Source organism: Labeo rohita, chromosome 19 (assembly GCF_022985175.1).
Source record: "Labeo rohita strain BAU-BD-2019 chromosome 19, IGBB_LRoh.1.0, whole genome shotgun sequence".
NCBI lineage: Eukaryota > Metazoa > Chordata > Actinopteri > Cypriniformes > Cyprinidae > Labeo > Labeo rohita.
The window spans coordinates 2,163,963-2,185,156 of NC_066887.1; the positions used below are offsets into that span (position 1 = coordinate 2,163,963).

General features: G+C 34.6%; 1 protein-coding gene across 3 annotated transcripts; it reads right to left on the reverse strand.

Moving 5' to 3' along the window:
• Positions 1 to 980: 980 nt before the first annotated feature.
• On the reverse strand, positions 981 to 21,194 carry lin28ab (lin-28 homolog Ab). Of its 3 annotated transcripts, none has more exons than XM_051137055.1 (4): positions 20,755 to 21,194; positions 18,084 to 18,259; positions 7,212 to 7,390; positions 981 to 1,782 (listed from the first exon to the last, which is right to left on the reverse strand). In XM_051137055.1, exons 1-4 carry the CDS (start codon positions 20,786 to 20,788, stop codon positions 1,560 to 1,562), a joined length of 612 nt encoding a protein of 203 aa, XP_050993012.1. In that variant the 5' UTR covers positions 20,789 to 21,194; the 3' UTR covers positions 981 to 1,559. The 3 variants fall into 3 exon arrangements, with proteins under 3 accessions (XP_050993012.1, XP_050993014.1, XP_050993013.1); XM_051137057.1 differs by lacking the exon at positions 20,755 to 21,194 and adding an exon at positions 19,325 to 19,442; XM_051137056.1 differs by lacking the exon at positions 20,755 to 21,194 and adding an exon at positions 18,365 to 18,416.

Genomic DNA, 21,194 nt, shown 5'->3' on the forward strand with positions numbered 1-21,194 from the left:
GTTAATCAACTCATAAAACATGATTAAATTATAAAATAATTAGCAAAACGATTCAGCTCTTGTTGTGACTGAGAGCAAACTGAGTCCGTCGCAACATCACAGAGTTTGAGGTCAGTTTTTGTGGCTACAAATAAATAACAGTGGTTTAAAAAAGTTTACAGGTGTTATTTACAATAAAGTGAGATCAAGTCAGTCAGGATCTCCTCTTTGAAAAAACTTTAAAACACTTGATACCTCATTAGAGTCTCATATAATGTTTACATAAGGGAAGAGATAACAGATTATCATAAAAACACGTGCTGTTGTCTTGGCTCTAGCTTTCAAGTACCAGTTAGGGTTTCCCAATCTTTAAATGAAAGCGAGCCTTTGGTTACAATCACACAGCATTAAATAATCTAAGAAAGCGACTGTGTCTTTCTTAGAGTAACTAAGTAGTTACAGTGCAGTCAAAATACTTTCACTGATGATATAAAGAGGCTGAGGTAAAATATTCACAAACACAGTGTTTTAACATTCACTTGGCCTGTGTAAACCACAATCACAGAGTCTCAGACAACATCAGCAAGAAAAAAAATTAAAAAAGGTAACTCAGTATGATTTCTCCAGTGTACAGGTGAATGATAACTCTGATTTTGCCATTGAAAGCAAGAGAGACATGCATTTCACCAGTGTCACTAATATCCAGGCTTATTGCGATATGTAAACATGATGTATTTTGATTGTTTCAGTACAAATCTAAGACACTTTGCTAGCTAAGGCAGAAAATAAAAGTCTTTTTCTCATACATTTGCTTTACACTTTTAGGGCAGATTTCACAAAACCTGTCCAAGCACAATAGAGTACGCTAAAATGTATAAATTAATTAATTAATTAATTAATTAATTAATAAAAAAAAAAAAAAAAGATTTTAATTCAAACAAAATATTTTCTATTGTGAAAGAAAAAAAAAAAAAAAAAAAAAAAAAACACGTGGAGGAAAACATGCATCATTTTCAATTAATAAAAACCCTAAAATAGGCTTTAAGCATATCATTTCTGAAATTGTGACTTGGACATGTTTTTTATGAGATTTGCCCTCCATTTCATGATCATCCACCATTCATATCTGGTTCATCCCACCATTGGAGTGAATACGCAAATGGCAAAGATGAGGTACAGAAATTTTACCCAGATGGCTGTCAAAAAAAATTGTTGTTTCAACGTAATAAAATTTGTTACCCCGCTGACATAAAATGTTTAGTTTAGTCAACTTAAAAATTAAGTTACTTAATGTTAATTTAGGTGACAAATGGAATATTTTAGTTGACTAAAAATTGAGTCAGGGGGGTAACTTTTTTTTTTTTTTTTTTACAGTGTGGATGGTGATAGTGATCATATTTTCCTAAGTATAACATTCAATATTAATTTAATCTGGTTTTAATTTCCTGACTAAAGTACAAAAGTGAGCGGCGACATTCATTTCTGCTGTTTGAAAAAGAAAAACCTGAGTTAGTTCCAAAAGCAGCTTTCCATTGAAACTTTTTGATTGGTGCTTGTGTTTCCCTGACGACCTTCCCCGACTAATCAGAGCTGTCCGGAGGGAAGGGGGTGTGGCTCATGTCCTCCTCTTCTCCTGTCGTCGAAGTCGTTGATTTTCCCTGAGATCCCGGTGACAACTGCTGTGCTTTGATTGGACAGTTGGCCACCATGTGGGTGATGCTTTGGCAAAAATGGCACTTTTTTGGCTGAGGTGGCAGCTGGCATTCTTTGGCATGATGATTCGGCCCTCCACAGTTGAAGCATCTGTTAATAGTGCAAGGAAACATATGTGTTATTAGCAGGAAAGACCACTAGAGGGCGCACAAACATTGAAAATGTAAGGGTCACTGAGATATTACATGTAATTGTTCTTATCCTTTCTTGTTTATATAACAATTTAAAGAGGAATGACAATGCTTTTTATGTACATTTGCAGCACTATAGAATCCAAGACAAGTTTCCAAAAACAAAACAATATTTTATCATTTATGCACTCTCAACATTCAGTAGAATTTACTAAAGAAAGCAAGCGAACAGTGAAGATGAATGGAGATGGATGAAACTGAAAAAGTATAACAAAAATAAAAAATGTGTTTAACATAATAATTTGTTCACAAATTATTTACGGATATTTATTCGCAAATTAAGTTGCTAAAAAGTAAATATATAAAATGTGTTTAGTATAATGACCTGTTCACAAGTGATTTACAAGTTGCTAAAAAAAAACGTATTTAAAAATAAATAAAAAGTTTAGTATAATGACCTGTTCACAAATTATTTACAAGTTGCTAAAAAGTGAATAAGTAAATAAACAAATAAATAAATGTGTTTAGTATAATCGCTTGTTCTCAAATTATTTGCAAGGTGCAATAAATAAATAAGTTTAGTATAATCACAAATTATTGACATGTTTCAATAAATAATAAATAAATAAATAAATACATACATAAATACATACATACATACATAATGTATAATTTGTTCATAAATTATTTACAAGTTGCTAAAAAGAAAATAAATGTGTTTAATTTAATAACTTGATCATAAATTATTTGCAAGTTGCTAAAAAAGCAAAGTACATGCATAAATAAAAATAAATAAAATGTGTTTAGTATAATCGCTTGTTCAAATTAAGTTGTGATAAATAAATAAATAAAGTTTAGTATAATACTTGTTCACAAATTATTTACAAGTTTCAATAAATAAATAAACAAACAAACAAACAAACAAATAAACTATAATTTGTAAATAAGTTTAGTATAATAATTTGTTCACAAATTACTTACAAGTTGCCAAAATAAAATAAAATAAAATAAAATAAAAATAAAAAATGCAATACAATACAATACAATACAATACAATACAATACAATACATACATTTCCAGTTTAGTATAACATTTAAAACTTGTTTCACTTGCATGATTTTTTTTTACATGGTTTGTAATATTTTACAAATATTCTTAATTAATAAAATTATTGTTTATTATATTTTAAGTGACACTGATGTATTGCCTTAAACTCCACTTTATATACTTAAAAAAAAATATATACCTAAGAAAGAATGTATAATAAATAATCTTAGAACTAAGAAATATTATGAAATCACAACTTATTACTTGCACATTAACATTAATATTAATAATAACAACAACAACAATAATAATAATAATGATGAGTCATCTGAAAATATAAAAAAAATATAATAGTCATGTATTAACTTTATATACTTATGCACCATGTACTAAGAGGAGTTTAGTAAAACACTTCAGTGTAACGTAAAAATATAAAAAAAAAAGACCATTTTGGGTTAGAGATTAATTTAAATGAAAGCTTCCTGTGCCTATCAGCTCTCTATAATGTGAGGGGAGTTATTGATCGGCCGAAGGAAGGAGGTGTGCTTTGAGGAGGTGGGGCATTTCTGTGGCTCTTTGTTTCAAAATGCAGCATGACCTTTGCACTTTGATCCCTGCTCTTTCCTGCCCACCCCCACCCCGCTCACATACATCACACCTCAGGGTTGCTATGGCAGCGTTCACCTCTGACCTTTCTCAGGCACCTACATCTGTTATTAATTAAATGGACAGGATCTGATCCTCCATCAGGAGCCACAGATCCAGAGAGATGAAATATCAATGATAAACAGCAGGAGAAAGTAAGTCATACTGTCGCAAGCACACGCTGAATTTGTCTCACAGGACTGCAAAACCACTGCCGTCATTCGTGCACAATTGTGAAAGCAGCACTGGCTTTGATCCGGATCCACACTTAACCAACCAGCGTGATTAGATACAGCTGAGGATTGTGGGAGGACGCTGCTTATCAATAACCTGCGGCTGTGCTGTGGGGGCGGTTGACTCTGTGTGCCTAAATTCTGAGCTATGAGATTTTAAACAACCTATTGATCCAGCAGGTCAAGTCACCAACGCACAGGGTGGGGGAAGGAAGTGCTCCTTGTTTGGTCAGAACCTGAGATACTGTGTCGAAACAATGCAAAAGCAACATCTCAAACATCTCAGTGTACTTGTAGAGGAATCACATGAAATAATGAACATGTCCAGGGCATATTTACCATGTAATCTTCAAGAAATAAATTCAGAAAGCTAAGTAATATATATATATATATATATATATATATATATATACATACATACACACACACACACTTAGCTTTCTGAATTTATTTCTTGCAAGTTGCTAAAAAAGTAAAGTACAGGCATAAATCAATCAATCAATCAATCAATCAATCAATCAATAAATAAATAAATATTTTTTTTAATTAATCAATATTAAAGTGGTCTTTGACATAAATAATACCTTTTGAACTTTTTTAAAAACAATTTTAAATTTAGTGCCGTTAGGACATAATTTTTAATCAATTCTTGTGTGATTATTATGATAGGGAGATGTAAAACGTGAAAATTTAAATTTTTCTGAGTTAACAGAATACACACTAACAGAGTGTAATGGCTAATTTTAGGTCAACATGTCCACCAAGTCTAAGCACACACACACACACAAAAAAAAAAAATAAATAAATAAAAAAATAATAATAATAATAAAATAAAAATAAATAAATAATAAAATAACTAACACAGAAAGACCAAATGAAGAATTATTATTTTTTTTTAATGCTACTTTTACAAATAATCATTTCTATTTACTTTTTTAAATATACTTATAATATAATATAATGTATATACACTACCGTTCAAAAGTTTGGGGTCAGTAAGACTTGTAATAGTCTTTAAAGAAGTCTCTTATGCTCATCAAGGCTGCATTTATTTGATTAAAAATATAGAAAAAAAAAAAACAGTAATATTGCAAAATGTTTTTACAATATAAAATAATGTTTTTATCTTAACATACTTTAAAATAGAATTTATTCCTGTGATGAAAAGCTGAATTTTTATCAGCTGTTACTCCAGTCTTAAGTGTCACATGATCCTTCAGAAATCATTCTAATATGTGGATTTATTATTAGAATGATCAATGTTGGATAATATCAACAGTTGTGCTGCCAAATATTTTTTGGAACCTGTGATTTTTTTTTTTTTTTTTTTTTTTCAGGATTCTTTCATGAATAACAAGTTTAAAAAGTACAGTGTTTATTCAAAATATAAATATTTTATAACAATGTAAATTATTTATTATTAACTTTTAATAAACTTTTAATTATTAACTTAATACATCCTTGGTAAATAAAAGTATTAATTTCTTTAAAAAAAAAAAAAAAAAAAAAAAAAAAAAAAAAAAAAAAAAATGTACTGACCCCAAACTTTTGAACAGTAGTGTATATATAAACATGATGGACATGCTGAAGTTGTCCACATCAAACTGGAAAGATAAAATAAGCAAAAACTGAAATTTAACAAAACAGAGACTCTATCAGTTGTTTTGCCTCCAGTGAAATGATATTAACTACATGATATGATGTAATTTCCTTTTTCAGACTTTCATTTAAAGGGCCGATAGTTATAAAAATATAACAGGGTGAAAATATTTTGAGCTAAGAACCTTTATTATTTAATTAATTAATTAGTTAATTTATTTATTTTTTTAATGCATTTACTACTTGGAAAATATATATACACATTAGATGTATATATATAGACACATACTATTACTGAACTATTACTGACTATTACTATTACTAAAAAACAACATTTAAAAATCAAATAAATGAATGAATAAATAAATTAATAAATATAAATAAACAAATAAATAAATAATTAAAAAAAAAAAAAAAATCACCACACATATTAAGTGTTGTATTTATTATCAAAATGGCAGACACAGGCCTGAGGACATTTGGTAGTTTAAAGGGGTCCTATTATGCTCTTTCACAAAGTCTTGATTTTGTTTTGGGGGTGTACAAGAACATGCTTTTATGCTTGATGGTTTGGAAAACGCATTATTTTTCACATAATTTTTCTCTCAGCCTGACACGAATGGCTCGATTAGTTCCGGGTTTAATGAAGGCCCACCTTACGAAAAACGAAATGTGTTGTGATTGGTTAGCTGTCCCACTGCGTTGTGATTGGCGAACAGCTTAGACAGTGTTTTAGTACTGCCACGCCCCTTGTCAAAGCAGCAAGTTCCGTGTACAACTGTTAGCGCAGGCTAGATTAAAGTGATTCTTACATTTTAAATATAGATATTTTTCTTACAAAAATGCATCGATTCGCTACAAGAGGCCTTTATTGAACCCACGGAGGGGGGTTAATAAAGCTTGGGAGTGCCAGGATAATTTTTAATATAACTCTGATTGCATTCATCTGAAAGAAGGAAGTCATATACACCTAGGATGCATGGAGGGTGAGTAAATAATACGCTACAGTAGTGTTGGGTCATATCGTCAGCCTGTGAGATCACCAATACATGATATTATAGTGCTAATTTAGTAGTATTTAATTATTTACATACTTAAGTTTCATTGCCTGAAACCAGCTCCAGCATCAGGCTAAAAGCAGCCTAACATTATGAAAGAACATCATCACTGATTAGTCTAGCCTATTATAGTGCAAGTTTATGCATTTTAAAAAACACTTGCGTTATAAGTGAAGCTATCTGTATGATGAATAAATCTCTTACCACACACTGCACACGTCTGCGGCGCGTTACAGCTCTGAAGTCGCCACTCTAGTGAATGCTTGTGTTTATATCTCCCGCGCTGCGGCTCATTGAAGCGGTTCTCTGTGCTGCATCGCTAAAGTTAGTCTAATCCCCCACCTCGTCCCTACCCTCCCTCCAACAATTTGAATTTCCGTGGGCGGGATTTATTTTAATGATATTCTCTGTGACAACATTGCATGCAGAATACAAACGTTGTAGTCCAAAGGAGCCGTTTGTTGTAGTTCTTGAAAAAGGTTTTTTTTTTTTAAACAAAATATCCCCTTCTGGAGTGGACTTTGAGATTTGTAACTTTGTAGATCTTTTATATGCCCAAACATACACACCACACTGACTAAAGATCAAAAAGTGAAAAAGCACCCCTTTAAAATGTTGTAAAATGTTTAGAACTGTTAAATAAATAAATAAATATGCTTAAAGTTCAAAAGGTGTTATTTAAGCAAATACAACTTTAAAATTTATGTTGTTGAAATTTTTAAGGCAATAATATCATGATCTTTACTGGGGACACAAAAGGCACAGAAACCCAGGAATTACCCATATGTATCTGAACAGAACTCACCGATCTCCTTTTGAGCGACGTTTTTGGGCACCCTTGGGTTTCTTCTCGCTGCCTACGCATGGCACCCCGCCTGGCCCCGTCACCCGTAAGGACTCCAGACCCTTAGAGGATCTTTTGAAGGTGAACTCCACTGCTTCCCCTTCTTTCAGACTGCGGAAGCCCTCCATATGAAGCTTGCTCTGCAGAGACAGGGTAGAAACACTGCTTTAGACACTTAGATCATATCTGTAGTGTGATTATTTATAAATCAATACTTGCAGGAAAAGGACTTTTTCAGCAATTTTCAGAAAGTTTTGGAATATTTGTCCCCTCCCCAAATTTCACTACCAAAACACAGTAATAATAATAATTGATTTAGAAGGGTTATATTGACCTATTAAGATTTTGCTTGCATCTAGATTGTAATTTCTTTTGGCACCATTTTATTAAACATTTTTCAGAGGTGAATCCATAACAATTACATTTACATTAGAAAGTGTAATTTATGAGATTTGTAGTATTTTGTATTTTGATATGTTGCATTTTTAATACAATTTTTAAATTAAAAAGTAATGTTTCATGTTATGGAATAACTCCCAAAAAAAGTGTGCTTAATTGTAGAAAAAATGTGTTCGGTAGTGACGTTCCTTAAAGTTGCACACAGATTTTTCAGACTTTTGAACACATCACACCTCAAAATGACCTATCTACTCACACACTGTATGAGAGAGAGGGACACAGGAAAATTTCCTGAACATAAATTTACAGGTTTAGTTAAAATCAGTCTCGGCCAGTAGACTAAAACATACACTTTTGGTAGTGACATGAAAAATGCTGGGGGTTTTTTTGGGTTTTTTTTAAACAAAGTTTAATAATTTACAAAGAAAAAAAATGAATTAATATTTTTTGAACTTCACTTAAAGAAAAAAAAAAAAAAAAGATATATATATATATATATATAATTATTATTATTATTATTATTTTTTTTCCATATATTTCATAAGTTCAGGACAGTCCCCTCCCAATTGAAAGTACCCAATAAATGATTATATATTATAGGTAACATTTTATTTTAAGGTGTCATAATACAGAGTAATTACCCAATTAAGTACTTAGTAGTAGCCGTTGTACTTACATGAAAACAAACAACAACAACAAAAAACAAAAAACAAAAAGTACTTACCATGCAACCAAGTTACGGAACAGTCTGCAAGTACAGTTTGTAATTACGTAGATGTAATAGGCAGCTACTGTTACACATAGGTAACAAACCGAGTCTGTTACACAGCTCCAATGTAACCAAAAGACTGTTACATATGTGTTGCACACTTTATACAACGTAATAAAAAAATGTAAGTACACAGACATAAACTACTTAAAATAAAGTGCATCAAGATTGTACTTAAGTGTACAAGTAGCTGTGTAACAGACTCGGTCTGTTACATATGTTACAGGCTGTTCCTTAACTTAGTTACATGGTAAGTATATTTTGTTTCATGTAAGTACAACGGCTACTACTAAGTACTTAATTAGGTAATTACTCTGTATTATGGACACGTTAAAATAAAGTGTTACCATATTAGTTTACTGATATACACACACACACACACACACACAAAATATTGTACAACTTTTGCATAGCGGTTTGTCATAGTACACATTGCTTCAAAGCTGGCTTGCAGAAAACCATGACGTTAACAACTAGAATATATACATAAAAATAACTGTACACATCTACTTATGCCTCCACAACAATCTAAAATAGTATTTACATTTTTGTGGTCACATGTTTCAGTACCATCTCAATAAAATAAAAATATAAATAATAATTAATAAATAAATAAAATAATTTAAAAAGAACGTTTTTTTTTTATTTCATCAAGTTAAAAATAATAATAATAATAAAATAAATAAATAAACACTTCAATATTTACTTTAGATTCGTCATACTGTAGATGGACGATCAAGATGCATTGTAGGATATGCATCAGTTAAAATACATTGAGGTCTGTCTGAAACAAAACATGAATCTGATGGTTTTAATACAATACACTGGTTGCTGTATTGCAGCTGTTTGAAGTCTTTTAACAAACATTTTAAAGAAGAAACACTTCAATATTTACTTCAGATTCATCATAATGTAGATGGAAGATCAAGATGCACTGTTGGATACAGTACTTACTAGTGCACTGTGCTGTTATATACTGCACATTTTAGTCAGATCCTCACTTTGTGCACGCCATCCCCACAAAAATGCATTTAATTTAGAGTCATCTTTCTCTGAGACCTGCAGTTCTGAAAAGAACTGGTAGAATGGCATCTTCCCTGCCCCCAATACCGTTGCTACATTGCCTTCACAACCACCTCTTCACTTAACACTCAGATCAAAATGGCTCTCTCTCTCTCCTCATCTACCCTGTCTACCAATTAACTCTGAACATTTGTATCCATCAATGCCTGCGCCTGAAACAGAAGGCTCAAACTAGCAGTCTACATGCAATCACGGCAATAAGCTGTGTTGGATAAGGTCTGGTGACTCCAACCAGACAATGGAATCATAGCAGACATGTTGCTCAACACTATATTCACCAATACACAACAGCTCTACCATCACATTCAGGGTCGGATTTATCCATAGGAATTCTAGACATGTGCCTATGCTCGCACATACAAAGTTGGCCAAATTACTAATGCTAAAAATTTTGTAAGACAATTATTATATATTATATGAACAAAATATATTGTTTTCAAACTATATAGTTTAGTATGTAAGCTACTGGAAATGTATTAGGCTTACTTATTCTACATCCAGCCTTGATCACATTTGTACTTGCGCGGTTTCGCAAGTAAAAGCAATGAAAGTGTGGCTATTGACATGAATGGGATGGGCAGATGAGCTTCCCCAAAATAACGCCATCTGGTTAAGTCTCACCCAGGCCGTCAGTTCTGAGGGTTTGCAGTGGGAAAAGGTGGGGGAAGCTCACATTCCTGAGATACTTGCTCTATAGGCGCATGGAAATGGGGCTTGAGAAAGGATCTACCTTTTGAAAACAACCTTCTGCTTGTACTCTTAACAAACAACCACTTGGAGACCAAAAACTGGGCTAGTTGGTGTATGTGTGGGATCACGCATCAAGTTGACGCCAGCCATGCTGTTTAGAAAACAATCTGCATTGGTGGTAGTGTTGGTCCACTACCTTAAATCAGCCCTCATAATAAGATTGCTTATCTTCTCACCAGGACATTCCTTGGGAGAATGTTTTGTCTTTTACACATTAATCTCTTAATGGTCTGTAATAAATTCCACACATTCTCTCTGAGAGCAAAACACTGGACTGTTTTTCTTGTTTAATGAAGTGACAGAAATTATACCATCTTTTTTCTTCATTTCAAACTTAAATGCTTTTCTTTCTTCTGCATAAAACAAAATATGATATTTTGAAGAACACTGTGGCCCAAACAACATTGGACACCATTAATTTTCTATGTATTAAAAAAAAAAAAAAATCAATTTAAAAATTTTCCAAAATTTACACTTTTGTGTGCCACCAATGAACGCAAGTTATCCAGTTAAAACATGCTATTATAGTATTATAACTAACTCATTCATTAAAGGGGTCATCGGATTCCCATTTTCCACAAGTTGATATGATTGATATGATAACATGCTTTGGTTAAAATTTCTCAATGGTAGTGTAAAAAAACACCTTTTTTTACCTTGTCAAAATCAGCTCTGCAAAAATCATCCTGTTCTGGTCGATGTTGCTTTAAATGTTAATGAGCTCTGCTCGCCCCGCCCCCTCTCTTCTCTCTGTGGCCGCGTTTAGCCACGAAACTTGCTAACTAGCACATTATTAGGAAAGGTGATTGCAAAGATTCATCAAAAAAAAAAAAAAAAAAACAAACAAAAAAAAAACACTTATATTCACTTTTGCTGTAAGTGAAGCTGGATCACGAATGATATGCGCGAACACAGACACATTTATGTAGATTGGGAGGTGCATTCCCTTCACATCAAATGTAATCCACTGCATCATCAGCGGCTCAAATGTCGGGAGTAAATGATGACCACTATGTTCATTATTACATCCAGCAACACAACACCTCAATCGGAGATATTCTTGTCTAATTTACATCCCTGCTCCAGCATTGAAACAAAGGAGGTCGGACTGTTACAGCTGATCTGAGGTAAGATGCTCATGTCAATCAACTATCGAACATTAAATGTTCAAACAACAAGTAAAAGTGAACTTTGCATCTGATGACCCCTTTAAAATGACTGCAGCTCAGGCTCATTTCTAATACATGTCTGTGGTGACATTTCTGCAAAATTTTACGAGACGTTTTTCAAGTTCAGTGACACTTTCACAGTAAAATGCATTAAAAATGCAGAGTCAAATGCATTACTTAAAATGCATAGAGGTTTAATCAAAACAAATCAACATGAATCTGATGGTTTTAATACAATACATCAGTTGTTGCACTGCAGCTGTTTGAAAATTAAATGTCCGGTGTTAATGCTCTATCGTGTTTGAAAACAATCACCAACACCAAACGCCATCCTAAACCTAACTGTCAGTGGTAACAAATGCAAACATGAGATCAAAATGCATTTTAACTTGTTTCTACAAGTCTTGGAGCTCTTTCATTATGATGTGTGTTTCACAGGATTCACACTAGAGCACACAGCATCCACATCTCAAGTGCAATGCTGTACCAGGTGCGCCAACGAGCAAGTTTACCATGTCAGAAAACACAGGAGCTGATTATACAACGAGAACATTGAAATGTATTCGTTTACAAATCATGCACTATGGTAAAAGTAGGGCTGGGCAATATGGGACTGGTCAATTCCCTCCTACTTTTAGCATGTAAATAAACCCCGCCCTTTCCACAGTATATATATGGGCACCATATATTTTGGAAAATACATTGTGACTGCATCCGTGATCACTTTCCACCAGGCCCCATTCTTATCATACCGGAAATGTAAATGTTTGCAAGACCCCCACTATCCAATCCGGCCGCATCCCAATACCGTGTTCAGAAAGAAAATGACGTGTTCTACTGAACCCTAAAGCGAATAAATATGAGATGGGAGGAAAATATTTCAGTGCTTTATATATAAATTGCAGGCATCAGTGAGACGCTATTAATATATGTGGCATTGAAACTAGTTTTGAATGCACGATTTCTTTTACTTTTACTTTCAAAATTTGCAATCGCATATGCTCTGTGTTTACTACAGTGGCAGTACTTGCCACACATTTTACAAGATTAGATGCTTGTCAGTGGTGCTCAGGATCTGCAAATAATTCGCCATTGTCTTCAGTCATCTCTCTTTACTCTGTTTGTGGTAAGTGAAATTGTATGTACTGTAATAAAACAAGCTAGCATGCTAGCAAGCAGCTAACCATGTCCCATTAGTGACTCGCATTATTTTAATCAGAACACATTTGTTTTCAGCGCCCTTCTTCTGAATACAGACACCCCACAAAACAGAACTCGTGCCATTTTTGGAGTTTCGCTAAAATGTAGGTAGAGGCACTTTTTTTTTTTTTTTTTCATACAGCCCTGCCTTTAAACTGTAGTTTCTTAAAGGGGTCATTGGATGCCCATTTTCCACAAGTTTATATGATTCTTTAGGGTCTTAATGAAAAGTCTATAATATACTTTGATTAAAAATTCTCAATGGTTTTGTAAAACACCCTTTTTACCTCGTCAAAATCAGCTCTGCAAAAATCATCTCATTCTAAGGGGTTGTTCCTTTAAATGCAAATGAGCTCTGCTCGCCCCGCCCCTCTCTTCTCTCTGTGGAATGACGATCTTGTTTACTTTAGCCGCATTTAGCCGCTAAACTTCCTAACTACCACGTTATAAGGAAAGGTGATTGCAAAGATTCATAAAAAAAACGCTTATACACACTTCTGCTGTAAGTGAAGCTGGATCATGAATGATTCGCGCGAACATAGACGGATATATGTAGATCGGGAGGTGCATTCCCTTCACAAACAAACATAATCTACTGCATCTTCAGCTGCTCAGATGTCGGGAGTAAATGACGACCACTATGTTCATTATTACATCCAGCAACACAACAACTCAATCGCTCAATCAGAGATATTCTTGTCTAACTTACATCCCTGCTCCGGCATCGAAACAAGGAAAGTTACTGGACTGTGACAGCTGATCTGAGGCAAAACACTCATGTCAATCAACTATCGTGGGAGCGGCCTCTGTTGGTGTGATCGCACAATGACAGGCATCTGAGAACGGCTCGATTTGAAAAAGGGGATATTATTTTTAAAGATTAATTAAAAACCATTGCATGGATTTTTATCATTATAGGGTAGATTTGTACATACACTGCCATCACACATTAATATTCAAACAACATGAAAAAGTGAAGTTTGCATCCGATGACCCCTTTAAGAGGCTTATCATTTTAAACACTGCTAGCTACACCAGGTGGAGCACACTTCGGCTCTCACACGACGTCAGGCTTAACTGACACCCATCTCTCAGAGGGGGGTGGGTCGCTGGGAAAGGAATCAGGCAAAAGTGCCTCCCAACCCCCGCTAAGGCTTCCTGAAACCATCCACAGCTCCATCCTTTGACCTTCTCTACCACTCGCCCTCCTCTTTTACTATGGAGTTTTTTATGAATGAGTTCAGCTAACAACCCCCTCCCCCCAAATACTCCCTCCCTGCCCCCCTTTCTCCAACCTTTTGGTCTCCATTCCCAACATTCTCTCCCAGCATGTCTTTCAGCCATTTTTCCACATTAATTATGAAATCTCTCTCCATCAGCTCCTCTTTTTGGTCAACTTCGCACACAAACACCATTCATCCAGTGATTCTCTAGTCTAAGGCAGGATTTCCTCCTGTGGGTTTGACAATGACAGCCATTGTCTTTTTTACCTGGTAGGTCCCATACATCCACAGAAAGAGACTCAGGTAGGTCTAAATGGTCCTTGTTGCCTGGTTATCAAAATGAATCACTCCAGAATATCCAGCAATCTGCTTCCCAACAAGCCAAGGTCAAACTCACAAAGTGTATTACAAATGGGTTTACGTACATTTAAATAGGAAACAGATCTTAAAGGGATAGTTAACCCCAAAATGAAAATACCTTCATATACTCATCCTCTTGTCATTGTAAAGCATTAAAAATTCAGGGTTCCTACACATTTTCCATTTCAAAAATTCCATACTTTTTCAGACTCAAATTTCCAAACCTCTCAGTAAATCTTCAGACCATATTTAACAAAAATGGTTCATACAGCATTATTTTCAGCTTTATATTTGGTATAATAGTCTTCTATAAATATTTTAATTATGTCAATCAATCAATTTAATTTTGTTAAAAAAAAATTTCATTGATATTCTAACAACATACTGAGCCCATAAAAATAAATAAATAAATAAACATACATACATACATACATACATACAAACAAACACACATATACAGACTTTTGCACAAGAAACTATTCACAATTTTTTGCATGCTTACGCATTACAATTTTTAGTTTTATATAACCTATTACCTTTGTGAATCACTGCTATCCTACTAAGAAAAAAAGAAAGAGCATGGGTGCACATGAGCTAATAGAGACCTACTTGCTAAAATTTGGCTTTCCTTATGATAGTACCTCTAATATCAAGGCCTAATACCCAATTTAGCACATCCTATATATATTAAAGTTTTGCATACTTTTCGCATACTCTATGACGGACAAGAAACCACACCTCAAAATGGGATGATTATTGGTGTATTGGTTTCTCGTGCGCATATAAAAGTCTGTGTATATGTATACATCCTCGTGGTCCTTGAGGCTATGTTATACAGTGATAGAAATATCGAAGAAGAAACCCAAAATACAAAACATTTTGCATACTGAAAAAGTGCACCTTTTGACAATCACTAAAAAAAAAACATTCTTCATTTTCTATTATATAATAAATAAATAAAGAGCAAAAGTCTGGAAATGCAAATATTCTTTCCACACTCTGCTTTCTTCTTCCATACTTTTCCAGACCTGGAAATTACTTCAATCAAATTCCATACGTTTCCATACCACGTAGGAACCCTGGAAGTTGTGCTGAATGCATGCATTGATTTCTACTACTGGCAAACCATATTAACTTGCTGATATCTGGCCATTTTAAAATAAGCAGTGAGCAATAACCATGCCTATTTGGCTGATTTATGAATCATTCACATAAACCTTGATGTGATGTTTATAGGAACATAACCATTTGAAAAAACAACATTGAAGGGGGGGGGGGTGGAAACACATGAATGTAATTCTCTAAAATGCGGAATCTACTAGATTAAATTATGTATGGTAAACGTGAACCAATAAAGTAATAAATTATGTTTCCTGTTGACAGAAACTGTAATTTTGAGAATGCCATGCATGTGATTTAATGAGGAGAGTAAAAATGTAAAAGTGACTTTTTGTGTTTTTGATGAGACAGGGTGGAGACTTGATCGTGTTTAATGTTCAGCTATGTTGGGACTTTTTTTTTTTTTAATTACACCATGTTACCTTTGTGGTGGATACTTCAAAATCCCTTTGAAAATGAAAACTGTGTAAGCATTTACTCACCCTCAAGTTGTTCTAAACCTGTATGAATTTGTTTCTTCTGCCGAACACAATTTTTTGTGTTTGTAACCAGTTGTTAGTCCCCATTGACTTCTATTTTTTTCCAACACTATCAAAGTCAATGGGGACCAGGAACTGTTAGATTACCACCATTCTTAAAAATATCATCATTTGTGTTCAGCAGAAGAAACAAATTCATGAAGGTTTGGAACAAACAATGACAATTTTCATTACTGGGTGAACTATTCCTTTAAGGATGTGCTCATGTGCCCACTAACAGTTTGTTTGCTAGCAAGTAATATCTTATAATTTGGTGACATATGTAAAACTGAGTGAATTAAAACCATACAAAATCACTTGGAAAGTAGCCTACTTACAAACAACTTAATTTGATGATGTTGAAGAACAAATTATTTGTGTGTTGACTGATTCATGTGAAACCAACGTAGATTAGATTAGTGTACAATATGGGGAAAAAATGTCTCTGAAGTAAATCAACATAATACTTTCAGGATTTTTAAAGGTATAATTTACCCCTAAAAATAAATGCTTTATTCACCCTTATTTTGTTCCAAAACTGTACGTCTTTGATATTTTAAGAAATGTCCATTTGTCCAAACAATTGAACTCGGACACCAAAGAAAGTCATACAGGTTTGGAACGACTGTCCTTTTACCACACAGTCATCAGTTCAGGGTGTTGATGAAGACTAAACACGCCATGCCATGCTGATGTACCCATCTCAGTTTTACGTCCTAATGTGCAGTCAATGAGACTTAAAGACAATGTGTGCTAAGCCTTAACACCCTCCGTTCATCCTCCCAGACAGCCACTCTGGAGGAAACCAAAGACCTCTTACTTTAGAGAGAGACAGAGAGATCACTTGACACCGTGTGTAGGGCTGCCTGCCCGTAAGATGCCCTAATCTCTGGGTAATTTTACACAATGACCTCAAGTCATGAGGCAGCAGCTCATTTGGCTCAGGGTGATAGGTGATCCACTGTTTGCCGACTTGCTGGTTGTTCTGGGGCAATCGCTTGTTGAATTATTGCTGATTGAGAAGGTTAGTGTTCACGACTACAGACAGTATACTACCCCAGGGGGACTTTTAAAATACAGTACTTTGTAAATCTCTGCAGAGCAAAGTAATGTTAAAATGCAATATTCATTATGGTTTTCCAGCATTCGTTCTTCATTTATGAGACAGTAAAGTCATGTGTACAACCCATGGAGAAACAGTTCAAAAACAAAAGCCAAGAAACAACATCTTTGCTTTGGGACAATTTGTTAGTGCATCCCAACTCCACAGAAAAATAAAAAAATATTTTTTGATTTGCCAACTATTTTAGGCCAGTCTTTGCACAGAATGTGAAAAGACAAAAATGCATTAGTGCATTTAAAATCAAACACAAAGATACATCCATCCAAAGTAAATAAAGGTAAAGTGGTACCACTGTTAAAATATTACACTGTTGCATTTAAAATATTACAGGTTTTGCATTTAATATTTTATTTATTTTCTCCATGTATAGTGCAGAGACTTTTAGCCATTTAAAGCCAATGGCTAAGCTAATTTGGCATCATAATTAGCTTCTTCATCCTATTAATTAAATATTAAACAAAAGTTAAACACAAGAATCTCAGCTTTCTGGCCTCTTCAAATCAATTTAGACTAACACATATAAACACCACCAGATCTGTGGAAATTTCCAGAGAACCAAATATATTAAATTATCATTGAAAAAAAAAAACCACTGGACAATATCTTTGTGTTACAAATGAAGGTCCCGGTTAGAACCAAAACCAAAGCTTTACAGCCTGGCGCCAAATAAATGACGCTTTTAAAACTAAGAAAATGTCCTAGACCTTTATAAAAACATCCAAATGTAAAACCCAGAAACCATGCTCTGAAGATCCCAAAACCTAACAAATCACCACACAGCGAACTCCAGAACCCCGTGCAGCTTTAAAATCGTTGCTGATAAAAACAGATTTATTTGCTAAATGATTAAAGCACCTTTATTTTTAAGAATGCAGATTTTGATTTAGCCTATTATGGCGTTAATGGTCGTGCAGCAGCACCGAACACTACACCCTAGCTTTATAAATAATAGGAAATAATTCTAAATGTGGCCATCTGAGGCTATAAATATTTAATTTAGCACAGTGACCCGTGTTTATGTCGTTTGAGCCATGGGAAAATAAAGCAACCAGATGACAGAGACAGAAGAAGGCCTTATACATGCCCGGTCCATTAAAAACGACCATTAATTTGCGCTCACCTGATGGACGAACACATCCACGGGTGGGTCCAAACAGATACCCTCCCGATGGGTCATGGACAGGAAGCCGAAGCCCATCCGCACATTAAACCATTTGCAAACCCCACTTCCACGGAACGAGATCGAGTCTTCCTCGGAGCTCGCTGCTTCCTCCTCCTCTGTCTTTGCACAGCCCCCTGAATAAAAGCACAAACACGATAAAATCAGCCACAGCTCATTTTACAATCAAAAATATCGCGCTATCGAAAGTGGACGAAAACAATAAATCTGTGGGCGCTTACGCTGCTGTTTCGACATGTAGTGAATTCATCACGCTTGGCGTGAAAATGCCACCAGCTATACGTGCAAAACACGAGTGAATGAAACGCGACTCTATGGATTTCCTCTTACAAAAAAAAAAAAAAAAAAAAAAACTAACTTTCTTTTTGTTCAGTAATTATTTTGCACTGTCCAAATGCACACTTTTAGAAACCTAAGTATTTTTTGCACGATCAATTCTTCAACAGGTCACTTCAACATTTTTTTCTGTTAATTTCTTGGCAGATTTTGTAGACAGCAACGAACGTAAAAACGCAATGATTAATTCCATGTTCCTGAAGAAACACATTTTAAATGCATTCAATTACAATAGTCAAATCTTGGAAATGCGAATTAAAAAAAACAGAGAATATCGCAGTCAAATCATGAGAAACCAGCTACTTTTACATTACGTGCGTCATTAATAATCATGTTGAAAAAAATATTTTTAGATCAACATCTCATCTAGTTCCCTTAAAGTGCTATATTTTATCATTAAATCATTCAATGCTACAATAACTTAAAGTTGATTTATCAGTGCGCGCAATCATCTACTCTCAGTAATTAACCATATTGGCACAAAAATGCAGCCGCTCACCTGTGTAATATTGCTCATAAACTGAGCCCATTTCACCCATCTCGCCCATCAACCTCCAAATAAATCCCAAGTTTTGAAAAAGCTTCAAATTTTCCTCCACATATCAAAACTCCAACCACAACAGACAAATAAAAACTACTTTACCGACGCCAGAAGAAACGAACAAACAAAAGATTTGGGGTACATTTTAGCGGTAAGGACGCGAAAATTCCAGGGCTTCTGGGAAGAGCCCTTTGTAAAGATCCCCAAATCTAAAAGACAATGCAGGAGATCCGTCCCACCCCCTCTTCTTTATTCCCCTCTCTCTTCACTGACCCCCCCACTGGAAGATCACCCACGACCTCACCTTCAGCCATGTCTCCAGGATGTCTTCAACCTCGTCTTGCTTCACACCACAAAAAAAGACCATTGATTGGGCCCCCAAACAGCATAAAACAGTGGTCAGTGTTTATTCCTGAGTGAATCATAAGATACGGGTCACTGTAGCATCTCCTATTTTTACCTCCCTCAGCTTTAGGTCAAGTCTACGTGATGCTCAACTTCACTGAGCTGATGAATTGCACATTTCTGCGGCGATAGGGTCCAAATTCGCCAATGGGCCAATCGCAGATGGAGAACATGTAAGCTTGGGGAATAGGAAGTGCCCTCCCCTCTTAAACCCTCAGCATGCTGACACACACACACGCCAAAGCGGATGGATATTGGGACAGCAATAAAAGCCGACCACTTTCTTCACAACAAAACATTTATTGCATCCGAGGCGTTTGTTCTCAAAAATTATGCGTGTAATTAATTTCTTTGAAAACATATTAAGAATTAAGAAATATATATATATATATATATATATATATATATATATATATATATATATATATATATATATATATATTTATTTTTTATTTTTTTTTTTTTAATTGTGTTTAAAAATTTAGCAGGCTTATATAATTGTTATACATCATATAGTTCTCACTACAAAGTGATGTCATGAAGTACTATAAATTCTCCCTGTTAGGCTATTAAAGAAAGGAAAAGTGTGCGAAAAAAAAATAAATTAGGGTTACCATAAATAATTTGTAAATTTTCCAAATAATATCAGATAATTGTGTGCAACCCAAAGTGAATGCATCACAAATACTAGTGTATTTGCAGGGACCTATCTGTGCGAACTTTGACTTAAAACATTTATTTTTTAATTCAAATGCCAAAACACAGGGAATGAACTCATGAGTTAATTTGCCTCTGTAGCTAATGATGATGACAATGTTCAAAGATGACAGCAGTTCTGGTTTGGGCTTCATGAAGTGCACATGTCCGCAGTGTCTTATTGTTCTCACACCTCAAGCAGCGACCGAGAGAACAATGAGACACTGAGCCGTGTAAATGTTATTTAATTGATCTCTGACGCCAGCGCATAATGAATGTGAATCGCGTCAAGTGTTTCAAACACCATTCACACTCAGCAATTTACAACTGCATGCATCTGCATTGCAAAACTTCTTGAAACATAGAGGTAAATATATTTAAAAACAGTAAAAGCTTGCTTGCTATTATTAATTAATTAATTTATTTAGCTTTTTGATTTTGCGAACCATTACAATATGACAAAAAGCTTAAATGACAAATTTATATCCATATTTTATTTATGCATTTATTTTGATGCAGGATATATTAATTTTATTAAATAATTGCATATATTTCACAAATCAAAATATATGTGAATGCTCTAATTTCACATTTTTTATGTGCGTTATATGGTTGGTATGGTAAAGTTCTCACCTGTGCGATTGAGATGTGGGTTCGCAGGAGGCATCTTGATGACTTAGAAATACTTGAAAAATAGTTGATTTTCTCTTTATTGTTTAATCAGCTAATGAGGACTGGTCTCCAGCCTTCCAAGAACCTAAAAGTGTCAGTCCAACTGTTCCCCTCCTCGAAGGCATTTTATAGTAGTCTACGCCGAGCATGTGCGAGTGAGTGAATGAATGAGGAGCAGTGAGTCAGTCAAGGCTCCTGCTGTGGTTCTGCTCTGATGACTGTATTTGGATTGTCATGCGGCCCGTCACCCACAAACACAATTAAAGCCGCATCCACTTTCCAATTAAATATTCATGCAGGATTCTTGGATGCCGTTCATCAGCTTCCCAAACGCACTCTCAACAAGAGCACAGGTTGATGACTCATGTCAGAAGAAACAGTACAACACCTGTTAAACGCGT